This window comes from Populus nigra, chromosome 1 (assembly GCF_951802175.1).
Source record: "Populus nigra chromosome 1, ddPopNigr1.1, whole genome shotgun sequence".
In the NCBI taxonomy this organism is placed as follows: domain Eukaryota; kingdom Viridiplantae; phylum Streptophyta; class Magnoliopsida; order Malpighiales; family Salicaceae; genus Populus; species Populus nigra.
In genome coordinates, this window is record NC_084852.1 from 17005223 (window position 1) to 17024223 (window position 19001).

The following is a 19001-nucleotide window of genomic DNA, read 5'->3' on the forward strand; positions in this document are numbered from 1 at the left end:
TTAAGATATTTACAATACCTTAAATAAGCCCAAAAACAAACTTAAACAAACTTAAAAACCTAAAAATAAAAGAAAATAATAAAAATCCTAAACAAACTAAGAAAATTAAAATTATCAATCGCAATGCTTGGTTTCCTAAACTAAATACAAAAAAAAATCACCATAAAAAAATATTTTTAAAAACTAAATCACAAATAATAATAATTAATCCCCAAAACATCTTCAATCTTAATAGAATCATTACTAATCGTGAATGATGTATTCCACATTGTACTCTTGCTCATACAGAACCACCTCATTTTCTTCCTTTCCTGTAATTCTAGATAAAACAATATATTTTTACTCTTGCTTTCAACAACCATCTTCTCTTGTGGGTGCCAATACTATATATTTTCTTTTTATATTGAGGATATATATATTATGTCGTTTGTCACAAACCATATTCCTATTTTATTATCATGGCATGCCCAATAGTAAATGACATGTATCCATAGACACCACATCACACCAAACACTATTAAAATATCTCTTATCTAAAGAAAATAAAACGAGACATCATTTATCCACAATTACCTTGGTGTCTTTATTCACCCTAGTCATCTTGTAGGGCATAAGGTGACTCATGGTTTTCAATTTGAGCTTCTTTACTACCTCTACAAATATCATATTATCGCAACTTTCACTATTTACTATTATGTTGCAGATCTTATTTTTTATGGTGCACGTCGAGTGGAAGATGTTGATGTGAAACTGATCTTCATTTGAATCATTATTGGGAAACGACAAACTCTTTCAGATGACAAGGTTAGCACCACCATCTCCATACAGAATCTTTTGACTGTTATTCGAGTCATCATATATAAGATCGACCACATCATATGCAGGCTCTTTTATCAACATGTTATTACTCAAATAACTTTCTATTTTGCTACACTCATTAGCCCAATGTCTCAATTCACCACAATTATGACAATGAATTTGAAATGTTAAACCAGAACCCTAACATATACTCTATCATGTTGTCTGTTGAGTTTGTTGAATAGATTTGGTTTTAGGGGTGGTTAGCCTTTGATTATTGTTGGGTCCTTCATTGTTGTATTGATCACTTCAAGAACTCTTACTAACTACCCTATATATCCTTTTGTTTCTCAAATGTCAAAGCCCTTTGATATGCCTCTGAAAAATGCCTGTAAAGACCGCAAAGACCACAAACACAATACATCATGTATGGACCACTGTAAACCACTCAAATATCTCACCACCAACTACTCTTCCATATCTACCAAGTCATTTCTAGCCATTAATTGATAGAACTCATTAGTATAATCATTGAAAGATTTATCTTCTTGTCTCAAGTGTTTCTTCATCTTGTCTCAATCATTGATTCTTGACTTCTATTTTTCTCTCCCATGACCTTTTTAACTATTCCTACCGGGAAGAAGTTTGACCCTTCAATCTAATCGCAATCAGTTTCACCCTCATCTATTATGGAACCTCATTATACTAAGATATTTGTTCAACAAATCTATGAACTTTTCAACTTGTAAAGCTCCTGCAAATTCATGAATTTTGATATGGAATCCAAAATCTCCAGTTTTGTTTTCCTCCCGATCAAGAGACTTCCACATTTACTCTTAACTCTGGAATGGGTTTACGGTACTACCTAGGGATCCATGACCACTATTATCCTAGCCCTATCCTGATAGGTTTCTTTGTTCCAAACAAAAAGTCAACTATGTGATTTGCCTCTGCATGTACTCTATCACGAGCTCCTAAACATTTATATTCCAAGGGAGAACCCTTTCATCCACTCATTGACCATACCCTACTCTACAACTTCTTCCTACTATGGTTGTAAGGAGCACACAACAAACAAACAAATAGTCATAGGATTGCAATAATCTATAATTATTAGACTTTGAAACCAATTGGTGCATACAGAAGAACAAGCAAGAGAAAATAGATTAATAGTGATAATAGGATTGAACACAAGAACCTTAATTTGTACTTTTATTGCTTAAGAGAAAACTCTATAATAATATGCCTCTTTAATAGGTTTACAACACTTTAAATAAATCCAAAAACCAACCTAAACAAATTTTAAAAAAAAACCAAAAATAAAAGAAAGTAATAAAAGTCAAATTAGAAAAAACAAAATCATCAATCTCAATACTTGATTTTCTAAAATAAATAGGAAAAAAATATAAAATTATTATAAAAAATATTTTTCTAAACTAAATAAAAATTATATTAACTAAGAAAAATAATTTTTATCTTAAAAATCCTCATATATCATATTTCCATAATCCAAATTAAAAACAAAAAAAAAAGCAAAAACAAATCAATAACTTAAAAGATTCTACATTGAATGCTAAGTTGTGAAACCAAAGCAATTAAATAATTACACATAATTAAGAACTACATTATGCCATTTTTTATTCCAACAAATATATTATGTCATTTTCTTCTACAAATAAATAATGTTCTTTGTGTCCATTTGTTTAAGAAACTTTCTTACTTAATTATCAAGTGAAAACATTAACATACGTTATCAAATTATGGCATTTTTTTAATTCATACTACATTATTCCATTTTCTTCTACAAATAAAGAATTTTTCTGCATTGCCCATTTGTTAATTTCTTACAATTCAAAACCAGTGTACAAAAACTCAAAACTCAACAAACCAAGCTATTTCCAAGTTAATGGTGATATTTCATGGACAACATGTTATTACAAACCAAAATGAAAATAAATCCTCCAAGAACATTAGCATACGATGACAAATTAACAGTTAAAACCAGGTATCAAGGAATCTAAATTATGGCAGAAATGTTTTATGTTTTGAAAGTAATGAAAATCATTCACTCACTCAAAAGTTCATAGACCACTTCCAATATCTTAATTTTATAGAAAAATATAAACTTTAATTCTTTTGACGTCATCTAAGACAACAACTAGGTTTTGTTGAAAATACAACCGTGTACAGTAGTAGTACTTTACGTGTTGATGTTTTTTGTTTTCTCTTACGTTTTTTTTTCTTCTTCTAGGAAAGCGTGTATCAAATCTTAACACGTAAATAATTTGGGAATAAAATAAGGTTTATGTGATTTTGTTTTAAAACATGAGGGGTTTTGTCAAATCTTAACTTTTAAATGATCTCTATAATTTCACAATACTTTATTATAATTTACCCACATCATTATTATTATTATTTGAAAAAAATTCATTATCCTTTTTTTTCATTTGGAGAAAACATATTATAATATAGGCAAAAGCATAAGTAATGGAACAATAACAAGAGAAAATAGATTAATAATTGAAATAGAATAGAACAAAAGAATCTTAATTCATAGTTCTACTACGTAAGAGAAAACTCTATTAGGATATGTCTTTTTAAGATATTTAAAACACCTTAAATAGGCTCTTTCAGATATTTACAACACCTAAAATAAGTCTAAAAACCAACTTAAACAAAATGAAGAATCTAAAAATAAAAGAAAAGTAATGAAAATCCTAAACAAACTAAGAAAAAAAATTATCAATCATAATACATGGTAAAGAAGCTGGCGGATCAAATTATGGCAGAAGCTGCATGCATGGTAAAGAAAAATTTCGTTATCATTCAAACAAATGTTGCAAAAGCAACATATTCAATGTCTTTACTAGGAGATGTAGCTGCAATAAGTGTTGGCAACTCGAAAATGTTTTGCAAAACTTGAGGTTTGGCATACTTTGCTAGTTTTATTTTGTAGAAAGAAATTGGAAATGCAATTTATGCCTTCAGTTTTTCCTAGTTCGTAGACTCGTAATTACATGTTTAAGCCTAATTCAATTAGTGCCAAACTTAGGCTGGCCCGGCCATGGAGGGGTTATGTGCCAAAAAAACAAAAAGAGTTGTATAGTTGAATGTTTCTTTTCTTTATAAGAATTTTAATTCTGTAAATTCGTTAGAATGTAAAAAAAAAATGAACATAATAAAAAATATCCAGGTTACATAGAGAGTTATTTTACATTTTTAATAAATTCAAACTAGTAGGATAACCTTGAAACCTTCTTATCCTAATCCTTGTTTAGTCTGAGTTTAAAATTAAATTATGTGAAAGTTACTCCAACATAACTCAGTCAATTTGATTGGTCTAAATCCATCTTGATTGCCCCAATAAAAACATTTTGAGGATGAGATAAAGAAAAAAAATGATGAAATTGAAATTATAAAAAAAAAATCTGACCCAACTTATTGTCTAACTTGGGTTTAAAATTAAATTATGTGAAAGTTGATCTGATATGATTCAGACAACTTGATCAACCCCATAACAACCTGGCCAACCAGTAAAATAAAATACAGGGACAAAGTTGAGAAAAAAAAAAAATTGACAGAGAAAAAAGCTTCTTGACTCGATTCTTTATTTAATTCGATTTTAAAATTAAATTGCATGAGAATTATTTTCATATAAGATTAAAAAATTTAAGGAAGAATAATTTTTTATAAAGGGGGGGGGACTTAATATATCAATATTAATTTATTTTAGTATGGAAGTAGTAATTGATGTCGGATGCCCATTATGGCCCAATTAGGCTTGTGTATGACTTTTAGGGCCATGTATTGATGTAAATTGGACCCAGCCCTTTCCGATTAAATCCTTTCTAAGGGGTCCTTTCCAATGCTACTCAGCTTGTGCATCACTTTTAGTTCGAACATTCTCTTAATGAAAAAAAAAAGAAAAAATAAAATAAAATCCATTTATAAAAAGGAAGAAAGAGAAAGCATAATCATCACTGTAACACCTGAGTTAATGTCATGCTCGTTCATCTGAAAGAGCCATAAGTCAAGCTCATAGCCATGATGAACCGACAGCTTTTACATGAAGGAGTCGCTGCAAAAATAAATTAAATAGAAGAGGGAATTATTATTATTATTATTATTGGATTTGGCTGGAAGTGAGCCGATTTTGCTTGCACAAAAGCTACAGCCCCACCTGACTTTGCAAATTCCCATGCTCAGTGCACACTTTCAGGTGAGTGCATCATGGCTGGGAATGCCACGAGCAGGGTGTCATCATTGTGCTTGCTTGGATTTTTTATTTTTCACTTTCGTGCTGTTTTGTCTATTTATGTTACAAGGGAGATGCTAGTTAATCCATGTAATTAGTTTGTTAATATATAAATATTATTTTTTAAAATATTTTTTATGTAAAAATATATTAAAATAATATTTTTTTTATTTTTTAAAAATTATTTTTGATACTATCCTATTAAAAAAATCTAAAAACACCTAAAAAAATTAATTTAAAATAATAATAATAAAAAAAATTTATAAAATATTTTGAAATCCAAAACAAACCAACTTTTTTTTTTTAATAGTCGTTGTATCTTGGATTTAGGATTTAATTTCAAGATAATTTGATTTGGGATTGAAATCAATTTAAAATTCAAGTAATTAGATTATTAAGTTAACCCAATCAATTTATTTATTTTTTATTAAAATCATATTATTTATTTATTTATTAGTTTTGATTTTATAAATTAAATTAAATCACGAATTAACTTAGATTAGAATGATTATACTTTGAGTAATTAAGTAATCAAATCAACCACGTGGACTAAGCATTGTTTAATAACTATAGTAGGATAGGGTTTTTTTTTTTTTTTTACGGTTCATTTTAACCATCCATATCAACAACTCTAGTAATGTATACATGATAAATAATTAAATATAAGTATACATATATAATAATTACCTACTAATTTGTGATTTTAAAGTTATATATAAAATTATAGCCAACCGTAGTTTATAAATGAAAATATTGAAGCATTCATAAGTTTGAATAAACTATAAAGAAAATCCAATATTTTGACATTAAAGACTGAAATGAAATGTTTAAATACATATGTATCTTGGATTCAAGTCTCAGCGTGCACGTCTGTCACTTCTACAGTGTCTTACCTGTCTACTGGACTTACAGAGTGTTCAGTGAAAAGTAATTTAAATATACTAAATCCATGTGGCAGAATGGTCCATTAGAGTTCATCAAATTACAAATATGTAGCAAAATATTATCCTTCAATTCAAACTTCACTTCTTCATGAATAATCAAAACCACATATCTATAATATAGATACCCTTAACTATAATGTACAAAATGAATGAAATATAATTTATGTTTTGCATTAAGATCTCTCTTTTTGTTAAAAAAAATTTATAAAAAAGGTATAACAAAAGGTAAATTCATTTTATTCATAGACATATTTTACTATTAATTGTCATAGTATAATTACCCTCCAAGACAAATTTCTGAAAAATTGAGCACAAGGGTATTTTTATTTTTAAATTTTTTTAAAATGTATTAAATACGTTTATCTTTTATATCAAAAAAATTAAATCATACATCTAGGGGCCTTTTGGTCTTTCACTATGTTTTTTTTTTATTATCATGTTCATCAAGGGTAATTTGATTTTTTTAATAAGGATTAATTATTATTTAAATTGAAAAAGTTGTTGGCAAGTGCGGCGCACACGCCCGTGAATGAGAGGCACCCACATACTTGTGATGGCGCGTGCAACGCTTTTCAGTGGCAAAAAATGCTCTTCCATCATGTTGCTAGAAGTGTCAATGTGTCCTTTTTTTATTGGTATGATGCTTCCCGACAGTGGTGGGGAGGTTTATCACTGGTGGAGTTTTTTCCTTCTTTTCTATTTCCTACCTTAAAAATTACAAGTTGGTCCTTTTCGTTGTTGATACTCAACTTCAATCCTTATTCTTTTGATTTTTTATTTTTGCTATTGGTCTTTTTATAAAAGTTTTATCTGTTTTTAATTCCATCTTTCAATCCAAATTTGTGGTATATTATTTTTTTCCAAGACCTTATTCTTTTGAATTTTATTTTTTTCTTTGACTTTTTGTAAAAGTTTTATTGGTTTTCAATTTAATTTTCAATCCAAATTTATGATATATATTTTTTTCTAATTTGGTCCTTATTTTTTTAGTCCTTTTATTAAAGTGATTTTTCTTTTCGACTTTTTTCTCTATTTTTTTTATTTTAATTTTTATCCCCCATTCTTTTAATTTCTATTTTTGTTTTGTGTCCTTTTCTATAATTAATTTTTTTTTAATTTTATCCTTCAATATTTGATTGGCTGGGGAATGAACTTCGTGGTTTTTTACTTATTCTTTCTTCTGATTTCATCAATCGACTTTGTCTTTTTTTTTTAAATGGGCTCTATTGTTTTCTTTGATTTATTTTCTATCGGACTGCCTCAATATCGACTTCGTGGTTTAACACTTATTTCAATGAAAAAAGTGTTATTAAACCTAGTTTGATGGGTCATTTCAGTGACTAGTTGCTCCAGTTTTTAATACAAGACTAGTTTTAGATTAAATTAGATGGGAGTTGACCTAATTGATCCAATAAATCAAGCCTTAACTAGGTTAAAAACCTTTCAAATCTTGGTTTGAATTTTTTTATATAAATAAAACGATATCATTTTAGTTTAATCCAACTCAACCTGCTTAAACTTGCAAAGCAAGAGTTGAATTGGATCATGTACCAGCAGGGTCTAATAATTTTGTTCAAAAGAAACAAATTTTATTCTTTTACTTGATTAATGGTGCGTTGTCCATTTATCTCAAGATTTTGTAATTATCTTTCGTACTTACTTTTCTGGATAAAAGAAAGAGCGTGCAGCTCCAACTCGAAAGATATTGTTCAATCTTTAGTAAATACCAACTGAAAACGTTGTTGGCAAGTGCGGCGCACACGCCCGTGAATGAGAGGCGCCCACATACTTGTGATGGCGCGTGCAACGTTTAGTGGCAAAAAAATGCCCTTCCATCATGTTGTTAGAAGTGTCAATGTGTCCTCTTTTTATTGGTATGATGCTTCCCGACAATGGTGGGGAGGTTTATCACTGGTAGAGTTTTTTCCTTCTTTTCTATTTCCTACCTTAAAAGTTACAAGTTGGTCCTTTTCGTTGTTGATACTCAACTTCAATCCTTATTCTTTTGATTTTTTATTTTTGCTATTGGTCTTTTTATAAAAGTTTTATTTGTTTTTAATTCCATCTTTCAATCCAAATTAGGTGGGAGTTAACACTAGTGTATTCTAATTATTTTGATCATTTTTTTTATTATTTTGGTTTGTTTGCTATCATTACCAACACTTTTCATCTAATTAAAATAAAATCATCTTAGTTAACCTAATCGGGTTTATAACCCAAGATATATATAAAGCACGCTTACAACACTTAAACATTATTTTTTTATTAAAAAAACAATGTAGCTCTGTGGCGTAGTGTTAACCCACGCCTAGTGATTAATAAATTATTATCTAAACTAAAACCTTCAAAAACAGTGTATTAAACCTAGTTTGAAGGGTTATTTCAATGAAAACAGTGTTATTAAACCTAACTTGATGGGTCATTTCAGTGACTAGCTGCTCCAGTCTTTAGTACAAGACTAGTTTTAGATTAAATTAGGTGGGAGTTAACCTAATTGATCCAATAAATCAAGGCTTAACTAGGTTAAAAACCTTTCAAATCTTGATTTGAATTTTTTTATATAAATAAAACGATTTCATTTTAGTTTAACCCAACTCAACCTGCTTAAACTTGCAAAGCAAGAGTTGAATTGGATCATGTACCAGCAGGGTCTAATAATTTTGTTCAAAAGAAACAAATTTTGTTCTTTTACTTGATTAATGGTGCGTTGTCCATTTATCTCAAGATTTTGTAATTATCTTTCGTACTTACTTTTCTGGATAAAGAGAAAGAGCGTGCAGCTCCAACTCGAAAGATAATGTTCAATCTTTAGTAAATACCAACTGAAGGGGCACTACCTAGCCTGCTAGTCTGGAATGACAAGCTTCACAGTCAAGGTAAGTTGAGCTAAATTTTTCTTCAAGTAACAACTACTTATTGCATAGAACCGTAGGTTGCACAGCTGATAATTAAAGTAGGTTACCTCTCTTTTGAGGCTCTAGCACACAGTATTAATTGGGAAGACACATAATTATATGGAAGATCGATCCGTGTAGCTCGAACACGAGAAATAATTGTTCTTGAGCTAGAAAGAACTTTAGCATGGATCACCACTGTGAGATTTAGCTCCACGAACAAAAAGATTTGAGTGTCAAGTTTCTTTTTTCAAGAAATGAAGTTAGAGAATCACCCATGAAAAGACAAGATATCTGCTTCTTCTTCTTCTTTTTTTTTTTTTTTTATCTAAATCTTGGTATTTAGAAAACAACTGAATCCCAACTAATCTTGTCGAACCGAAACGACATGCTAAAAAGTAAAATTTTTTTAATAATGGTATTTTTATTTATAAAATTTAAATTCGAGATCTTATTTAAAAAAATTAAATGTTAAATCACTCAAAATAAGTATATGAAACATATTCATGATTCTACGAAGCTGCTAGAATGGTAAAATTGAAGATATTGTTGTGGTTGGATTTTCTGTTCATTTCTTTGTCTTCTTTTTCTTCTTCTTTAATTATTTAATTACAAGATAGAGTTATGAATCAAAAATTTCATGAGAGGGTAAGGCGTGATTCAATTCAACTTTGTTTTTATGTTCAAAATATTGATTTTAAAGATTTATTTTCACATCCAACTAGTGTATTCTAATAAATTTTTTAAATATTTACTTCAAAGTTTGAAACTAGAAATCTAAAGAAGGAAGCAAATATTCTTAATCAAAATAAATAAAAAAAGAAACTTGATGAGTTTTTTAGTTTAGTGTTGATGATTTATTTTGGTGTTTTAAAAGTATTTTTGAGAAAAAATAATTTTTTTTCTTTACTTTAAATTATTTTTTTTAATGTTTTCAAATTGTTTTGATGTATCGATATCAAAAGTAAAATTTAAAAAATAAAAAGAATATTATTTTGATATATTTTCAAGTTAAAACATTTTAAAAAATAATCGTTAATACAATATCAAACGAGCTCTAAATTAAGCATGAAAATAAAAAAAAAATACAAAAAGAAAAAAAAAACTGAAACTTGACAAATGACAATGGCTTAGCCAGGTTGAAAATTGGAGAGAGATTAGTTGAATTACTAAACCAAAAGTAGTGAATAATCCAGCAAGTATTCAAGTGTGAGGCAGAAGTAGACCTAACTTGTTCCACAGGCCAAAGAAAGAAAACAGAATAATAATTATTAATATACTGCATTTTCCCCCTTACATAAAGTAATTAAACCCGATTTTTTTTATTCAGGATAATGTAAATTAACAAGAATTAATTAAAATAATATTATTTAAAAAAATAAAAAGTTAATATGGATTGTGGCCTGATCAACAAAGTCGTGAGATGGTTTATAAAGTCATTCGTTTTTTTAAACCCGATTTAAATTAGTTTTTATATTTCAAATAAATGAATTAAATAATAGTAATTAAATGTTAAAAAAAGATAAAAAGAAATCAGAGTGAAAACCACACCTCTCTGTTTCCCTGTCAGCTAGAAAACCAACCAACCCCGGTCCACCACTACCCCGGTCCATCTCACTCAACCACATGCAATCACTTCTCGCCACATCACCCTCTCTCCATTCCTGTTAAGCTACCACATACACATGCACACACATAAACATCACACCACATCAAACTCTCCCCTCCCCTTCCTTCTGTCACTCCCGAACACACCGGGAGAACCCCCGCCACCGCCGGCAGCCGCCCCACCACGTTCATGAAAGCCTAATAAAGAGAGAGAGTCTTTGTCAAAGCTGTAATTTTTAATGGTTTTATAGGGTTTATGAGGGATTTGAATTGAGAGTTTTAGAGATAGAGATAGAGGAAGAGAGAGATTCGATTGAGAAATGTATGTGGTGCCACCACCAAAGGGATCATCGGACACTGGATCCAATGGAGTCGGGTCGGGTGATTTGCGGGTTTATCAAACTTGGAAAGGCAGTAACGTAAGTCACTCATTTATCATTTTTCTTTCACTATTGTGTTTTTAAACCTTTTATTGACTGATAGATGCCAATATTCTCATATTTTGTTACACCTTTTCTGTTTCTTTTCAATGAGAATCTGAATCAGCAAAAAAAGAAAGAAAAGATGCAGACTTTAGAGCTACTTTTAACTGTACATGTCAAATCACAAAAAATGTAACAAATGCTAGTTTCAGATGAGTTAATGTTTACAACAACAACAAAAAAATCTAATTTTGATGAACCCCTTTCAGTAAAATATTGAGTGTACCAATTATCAGCTATATTTGGCAAGGTTGAACTCGGTTTTGTAGTTATTTGGCCTTTAATTAAATGGAAAGGGATTGTTTAAGTCAATATCGTGATGATAAGATTCAGCACCCGGGAAACAAATTGCACTTTTGCGAGTAAAACTAACAAGAAGTTTGAAGGGATTGATGGGAAAAAATGATATGTGATGTGGTTTTGACTTCAAAATTGGTAGCTTTAGTTTCAGGATTGTTTGAATGGTAATGGGGTGATTTGGCTTTTTCTTAAATCAGGGGTGGTCTTATAACCACCCAGTGGAAGTCCAATTATTTTTTGTGTTTGTTTAATATTTGTGATTCTCATTTTGCTCTCTGTTATATCGGAAATTGAAATGATTGTTGGGAATCCATGAACTTATTCTTCTGCACGCTATAAATCTATGCTACCTCCTTCGGGATTAGTAGAAATTTGACAATAAAAATAGAATAAGAAATAAATAAAGATGAAATAGGAAAATCACATGCGTAATTGATTGTTTGATTCAGAGGTTTTAGATGCTGAACAAGAACTGGTTGAGTTCTTACAATATATGAGAGCTTCTTAACCCTGTTTCTCATTGTAAATAGTGATATGATGTTAGTGAAACTGATATTGATTGAATTGTGGTTGATTGACCATGTGGCAAACTATGTGAAATTGAGATTGGTGAACTGTAAGTGTAGTATTCAGCTTCCAACGTGCTTATGATGAGAATTGAGTTGATCCCAGGACTTAGAGTCAGCATTGACTACAATTGCATTTTTATTCTAAGAATGCAGAGTTTTTCAATTTTTTTCCAAAGAACTTACTGGAATTATGTTCTTCTGCAGATATTTTTTCTTCGAGGAAGGTTTATTTTTGGACCAGATGTAAGATCGCTTGCGTTGACTGTATTCCTGATTGTTGCTCCAGTAGCACTATTCTGTATCTTTGTCGCCAGAAAGCTGATGGATGATTTTTCAGATGATTGGGGAATATCAATAATGGCAGTTGCTGTTGTGTTCACTATTTATGTGAGCTCTCTCTCTCTGGCTCAACACACACACACACACACATCCCACTCCCACTCTCTCTGCAAACACATTTAGGTTCCTTTTACATGCTTAATTTACCTTGTAATTGAAAATAGCAGTTTCAACAATGTTTTTGTTGACCCTGTATTTTCCCCCCTTCATTATATTGGTGAAGATTATAGCAGCCAACAGTGTTGTCAAAGGTGAAAGGCGCTAAAAGACGCACGAGGCACTAGGTGCACACCTGAATGAACCAAGGCGATATGCTATAGATTAAAAGAAAATATATGTATTGTATTATATTATATTATATAAATCTAAAATATATATCTTCCCAATTAAGATTTGATCATTAGAAAATCAAAAGAAAATATAAATGACCATAACATAGTTGTATAAAGTTATATTTCTTACCCTTAAAAAAAAAAAAAGATAATTTAAAGTAGTAAGTAGCTAAATAGATTAAAAAGAAAACTTAATTATCATAATCATTATTCATTAATCTTCAAAAACATCTTCATCCATGCTTTCTTGTTCTGTACTTGTGCTGTTGTTCTCTGACTCTGTTCAACGCAAAGTGTGGTTGGTGTTTCTCTTCAAGTGTCCTTTCTTGATTGTATGTCTCCCACTTTAATGATTTTTTATTCTTTTTTATCCTAAAATTGTTTTTTTACAAAAATACCCCTAAGTTGTTTCTCATGGTAAATTAAAAAATAGACAAATAGGTCAAAACATAAATCAGTTAAAAAAAAAATCCAACAGAAAAAGAAGTATTTCAAGCAGGTGCTCGCTTTAATGCCTGGTGCCCACTCACAGGGCGCTCACCTTGGCAGCGCTTCATTGAAATTCATCACCTGAGGCTAATAAAGGCGTCATGGCCTCACCGGAGCACCTAGGCGAGTGCCTTAAAGCCCCTTGGCAACAGTGGTAGCCAATTCTGGCATGTGGTTCAGATATCAGAGAACCCAGATGGGGTAGTTTTTATTTTGGTACACTGCCAGGGATTATTGGAGAGCCACCAGTAAAGATTTAAGCACAATTTTAACCAGTCTTGTTCATCCATCTAAAGAGGATGGCAGGAGAAAAAAGGGGGTTGTTATGGTGGGGGTTCAAGGGTAGGCATTAAGATTTGTCCAAGCTGAAATTTAGAGCATAAGTTAAATATACAGTAGTTTGTTTGTAAGCTGGACAGGATAGGAAATATTGCTTAATCATATAGATTGGGGATAAGAGGTGAGAGTTGTGGGAACTGATTATCGTAATTTGTAGAGCAGGTTTAGTGGATGAATGTCTTCTGTAAAAGATATTGCTTCAAGGTTGTGCATTGTTGAGGTACTTTCTTGATTTTGTTAGTTGTTTAGAATGATGAGTTTTCAAGAGGGATAAATGTTTGGTGGTTTATTATATAGCATTATGCTGTTACGTATCACCATTTCACCAGTTTTGGCAGAGGATAGTGAGTCGATGTGCCGTGTCTTACCATTCTGAAGTTTTTCGTGCAATCTCATTGAATATCCAATACATAACCCCAGCTTGTCTCTACCCTAGTTTGTTGTCTCTTCTTACCATGTTCGCTTTGCTTTTACTGCATAGACTCTTCTTATTATGAATAATGATCATACTTGTTGCAAGCAATTGCATAGCATTCTAGGTATTGTCAATTAACCAATCTCCAAACAAGCAGGAGGTTGCACTTCAATGATATATGCATTCACATATATCATGTATTCTGTCACACACGCGCACATGCATACTATGTACCTAAATATTATTGGAAAAAATTTGAAATAGATCATTGTAAGTGTTTCTGTATGCTAGCTCGTTGCATCACATGTGATGCTCGTGATACAATATGTTCTTAACATGTGAATCTTAATAAAATAAAATAAAAGAAAAGCAAGAAATTTAATTATTAAACATATATTGATTTTGATCTTTTCAATATCATTATTGTTTATCAATAGTCATATACAGAACAACATTAACAATAACAACCAACTTTAGACAATAATAATATAACAAATTAGAAATCAATAATACCTTGGGTTGAGTTTGTGATTTGACCATGCATATGTGAACTATGACATTATTTTTTTTTACAATGGTAATCACATCGGCAAAATGTTTAGCATTAGAGAACCTGGAAAGGAAATTTTGGAACTGAATAAGAATGGTATTGTTCTGCATAAGATGAGGTTCCTGTAACAGCAAATGTATTTTCTTGTAAGATGGTTCAAATCTTATGAAGTTTCACCCAAAAGACTTTCTTTCAAAGCACAAGAAGAAATTTAAAATATTGCAATAGATCGGAAGATAACTACACTAATGTGCGAGTAAAAATAAATTTTTAGTTACAATTTGACTGAAATATCTTTTTAGAGTTTGACGGTCCAGGTTTAATTTCATGATTATATGCTTAAAGCAATCGAGGAACTATTGGATTACTGTTAGGAAGAGATTTTTTTTAGGGAATTAACAATGAATGACCATCTATGTCATCATTAATAACCAACCAAATCCAATTAGATTTATAAGTGAATTAGAAAAGGGTATTTGCAGTATTATACCATAATTGCCAACTGATCATAATAATTCAATTTCAAGGTGTTCTGATTATACATAATTCATCAGATGTTAATGCTCATTTTGTCTCTACCAAAGCCTTTTTACACCTTTTCTTTTGTATATCATATGGATAGGCTGGTGTTAGGGTTACCATGTAAGCTAGGGTAGCTTGTGATATGAAATGTAAGTTTATGTGGCCTTGTCTAGCAAAATATAACGTGAATGCCATGATTGGATCATACCATGTCCTTATTGTTTGGGGATGTGCAGTTATTATCCCCCATTTTATTCTGTTTTTGCCTTTTATGATTCATCTGCTACAACCAATGCATTTCAGACCTTGCACCACGCTGTTTTGACCTGTGTACACTTATGTAGCTCTTGCCATGCATGTAAAGCACTTGTTACCCTAATTTTGAGGATGATGATGGTGTTGTAAAGGGCTATCACACTTATGTAGCTCTTGCCATGCATGTAAAGCACTTGTTACCCTAATTTTGAGGATGATGATGGTGTTGTAAAGGGCTATCTTGTTCCTGGAGAGAGAGCTCGAAATCTGTCCTGAAATCTCTCTTCAATGTCTTTCCTGGGCATGATAGGGAAACTGTTTCTGTAATACTGAACATGAAGCTCATAAATGTCTCTGATGTCTCAGGATTTAGTTCTTCTCCTGCTAACATCTGGAAGGGATCCTGGCATAATTCCCCGCAATGCACATCCACCAGAACCTGAAGGCTTTGATGGGAGTGCAGATGTTGGGTCCGGTCAGACTCCACAATTACGTCTGCCACGTGTTAAGGAGGTGGAATTCAATGGAATGACTGTGAAAGTTAAGTATTGTGATACTTGCATGCTTTACAGACCACCTCGCTGCTCGCATTGTTCAATATGCAATAACTGTGTTGAAAGATTTGACCATCACTGCCCTTGGGTTGGGCAATGTATTGGCTTGGTAAGTGATCCTTTTTTTTATGTAGTTGACTGTAGCAGTAAAAATGATCTTCAGCACTATCAATTGGATAGGATAAGTAGTTATATTGCAGTGCATCTCTCCTCCTGAAATGCTGTTTCTGCTGAAGGGTGACAATTAGATGGACCCCAAGCTTGAAGTTAGGTTCTGCTTTCTTTAACCAGGAAAATTCAACTTGATATGGACCTGTCAGTCCTTTCTTGTTGATGCTATCTCAAACTTTGATGTGTTTGAACACATATGGTCACCACTTCTTACTGATAATCTGAAAACTTAATGAAATATCAACATATTGAATCTAAATGGTTCATGTATATAAACTAGCAGATTCTGATGTTAAGTTTCTAGAATTAATTTTTCTCAAGTTGCTGGCATGGAAAATAGCTGGATTTTGTTTGGTGTCTTGGTGGTCTTTTTGAGTGTCATCTCTCCTTACATTGATTGATATGCTTCTGGGTGCAGAGAAATTATCGATTCTTCTTCATGTTTGTCTTATCAACGACCCTTCTTTGTATATATGTTTTTGCTTTCTGCTGGGTCTACATTAGGAAGATCATGGGATCAGAGAACATCTCAACTTGGAAAGCAATGATCAAAACCCCTTCCTCCATTGTTTTAATAGTTTACACGTTCATATCAATGTGGTTTGTCGGTGGTCTTACTGCCTTCCATTTGTATCTTATCAGCACAAATCAGGTAAGAGAACAAGGTTCCTCTTTTCATAACTCTTTTATGGAGAAGTACATTCATTCACTCTCTGAATGGAACTCTCCCTTGTAATCAACTGTACACTTTCACTAATGCTCTCCTTGCTTGTTCAGACCACTTATGAGAATTTCCGATATCGCTATGATAGGCGGGCAAATCCTTTTTATAAAGGATTGGTGGAGAACTTCAAGGAGATCTTTTGCTCCAGTATCCCCCCGTCTAAGAACAAGTTCAGGGCGAAGGTGCCCCGGGAACCTGCATTACCCACCCGGACACTTGGTGGGGGCTTCATGAGTCCAAATATGGGTAAAGCTGTCGGTGACATAGAAATGGGTAGGAAAACTGTATGGGGAGACATGAGTGCTATGGCTGATGGTGAAGGACAACCTGCCAACAATGATCGATTGAACATAAAAGATGGTGAACTAGGTGAGTTATCCCCGGATATCAGGACCACAGTAGATGAAGTTGGGGACCGTGGTGGATTGCATCCCAGGCGATCGAGTTGGGGAAGAAAAAGTGGAAGCTGGGAGATGTCACCTGAAGTTCTTGCTTTGGCAGCTAGAGTGGGGGAATCTAACCGTGTGGGTGGTGGGAGCAGCAGTGGCAGCTTAACAGCTGAGAACCGACAATCATAGTTGTAGATTTGATCCCCATCCAAACCTAGGAAATGGAAGATTAACTGATTTGGTGAGTGCTGGGGGTGATTGCTGACCAAATGGTTGGTTATTCAACTTCCAAACTATATATTATGTGGAATATGGGGAAACTTTAGAGGGGGTGCTTGAAAATCTTTGTTGGTTTGACCATTGTGCTTTTAGGGTGTGGAATGGAATGGTGTGTTGTTAGTATGAGTGAGCTATTGTCAGTTTTGATTCTTGTATTTCTGGAATTAGGTAGTGTTCAATCTCATTTTATTTGAGGAATCAGTCAGTGTTTTCCTATGATTCTTCCTTTCAATCAGGGAGCCAATGGTTTTGACTGCCAGTAGCTTGATTCCTCATTTTGTTGCCTTTGGGCCTGCAATTAATAATGGGGTCAAGCATGCATAACCCTAAATTTACCTTGGCAGCTTCATTGTTTTAGGGTGCTGAAAGGGAGGAATTGATGAAATGTGGTCAACACATGCATCAGAATCCAAACCAGAACCTGGTTTTAAGAGAGTTGTAGCGCCACTGTGCCATGTTATTGTACTGATGCTCGAACCATCAGCAGTCTATAGTCAATTCAGGTAAATGACACTTCGCAATAATTCAATTCAACAGTCAGCGCATAAATATTTTTCAGGCTGAGAAAAACGATCCACAGCTTGAATTTTAAAAATAATTTTTTTAAATAAAAAAATATTATTTTAATACTTTTATAAATAAAATACACTTTAACAAATAATTTCTTCATATCTAACGCCTTAATGGCAGGTGGGATCTAGAAATTTTGGAAACTTGTCAGATTGCAGTCCTTGCCTCTGAGCAATATCTAAATTGCATCATGGGATACGCCATTGTTATTAAATTCTGTCTGTTGAGTTAACTCGGTGACTAGATTGATCTGGATTTAATAAAAGATCAGCTGTGAAAACAACCTGGTCAAACTCGGGTGACTCGGCGGGTCGATCGGGACCCGGCCGACCCGGCCAAACCCGAACGAGACCTGATTTTTTTTTAAAATTTAGGATTTAAAACCTATTAGTATATATACTCTATATTCCTAAAAAAATCATGTTTTTTCAATGTGGGATAAAAAACCTTTTGGTTTAAATACTTCAACTTAAAAGGATAACATAGTATCTTTTCAATGTGAGATTTGAAACCCTTTTATATATACACACTATGTTCCCATGAAAAAAATCATGTTTTTTCAATGTGAGATAAAAAAATTTTGGTTTAAATACTTCAATTTAAAAAGATAATATAGTATCTTTTCAATGTGGGATTTGAAACCGTTTCATATATATACTCTATGTTCCCATGAAAAAAGTTATGTTTTTTCAATGTGGGATTTGAAATCTATTAGTATATATACTCTATGTTTCCAGGAAAAAAGTTATGTTTTTTCAATGTGAGATAAAAAAAAATTTTAGTTTAAATACTTTAACGTAAAAACTTAACATAATATCTTTTTAATGTGAGATAAAAAACTTTTTAAAATATTATTTTAAACTTCATAACATGTATAATCTATATTTACATGGATTTTTTTATATGAAATATTAAAACTTTAATTTTTTTTAATTTTTCTGAGTTAAACCGGGTTGACTCATGAAACCCACGACCCGGCTTCTTGGCCGGGTCAATCCTGGACCGGGTTTAATATCTATGTGATAAACACATTTGGGTCTTATGACCAGCAATAGCTTGCATAATGGGCTTGGCCATGGCTGGAAGATGGAAGATGGTCCACAGTTGTGATGTTAGGCCAATTTCAATTTTTCATATCAACCTGACCTCAGGCTCATATAAGCCTAGCCTCATGCAATATCCATTGGATAAAGAAGTTAAGATTATAATATCTGAAGGTCAAA

The 19001-nt window shown here is 32.1% G+C and overlaps 1 protein-coding gene across 2 annotated transcripts; it reads left to right on the top strand.

Moving 5' to 3' along the window:
• The first annotated feature begins 10544 nt into the window (after positions 1-10544).
• LOC133671357 (probable protein S-acyltransferase 7) lies at positions 10545-17406 on the top strand. Of its 2 annotated transcripts, none has more exons than XM_062092105.1 (5): positions 10545-10918; positions 12055-12237; positions 15458-15754; positions 16325-16468; positions 16594-17406. In XM_062092105.1, the coding sequence occupies exons 1-5, from the start codon at positions 10820-10822 to the stop codon at positions 17116-17118; spliced, it is 1248 nt and encodes a 415-aa protein (XP_061948089.1). In that variant the 5' UTR covers positions 10545-10819; the 3' UTR covers positions 17119-17406. The 2 variants fall into 2 exon arrangements, with proteins under 2 accessions (XP_061948089.1, XP_061948083.1); XM_062092099.1 differs by having other exon boundaries at positions 10546-10918; positions 16235-16468.
• The last annotated feature ends 1595 nt before the right edge of the window (positions 17407-19001 follow it).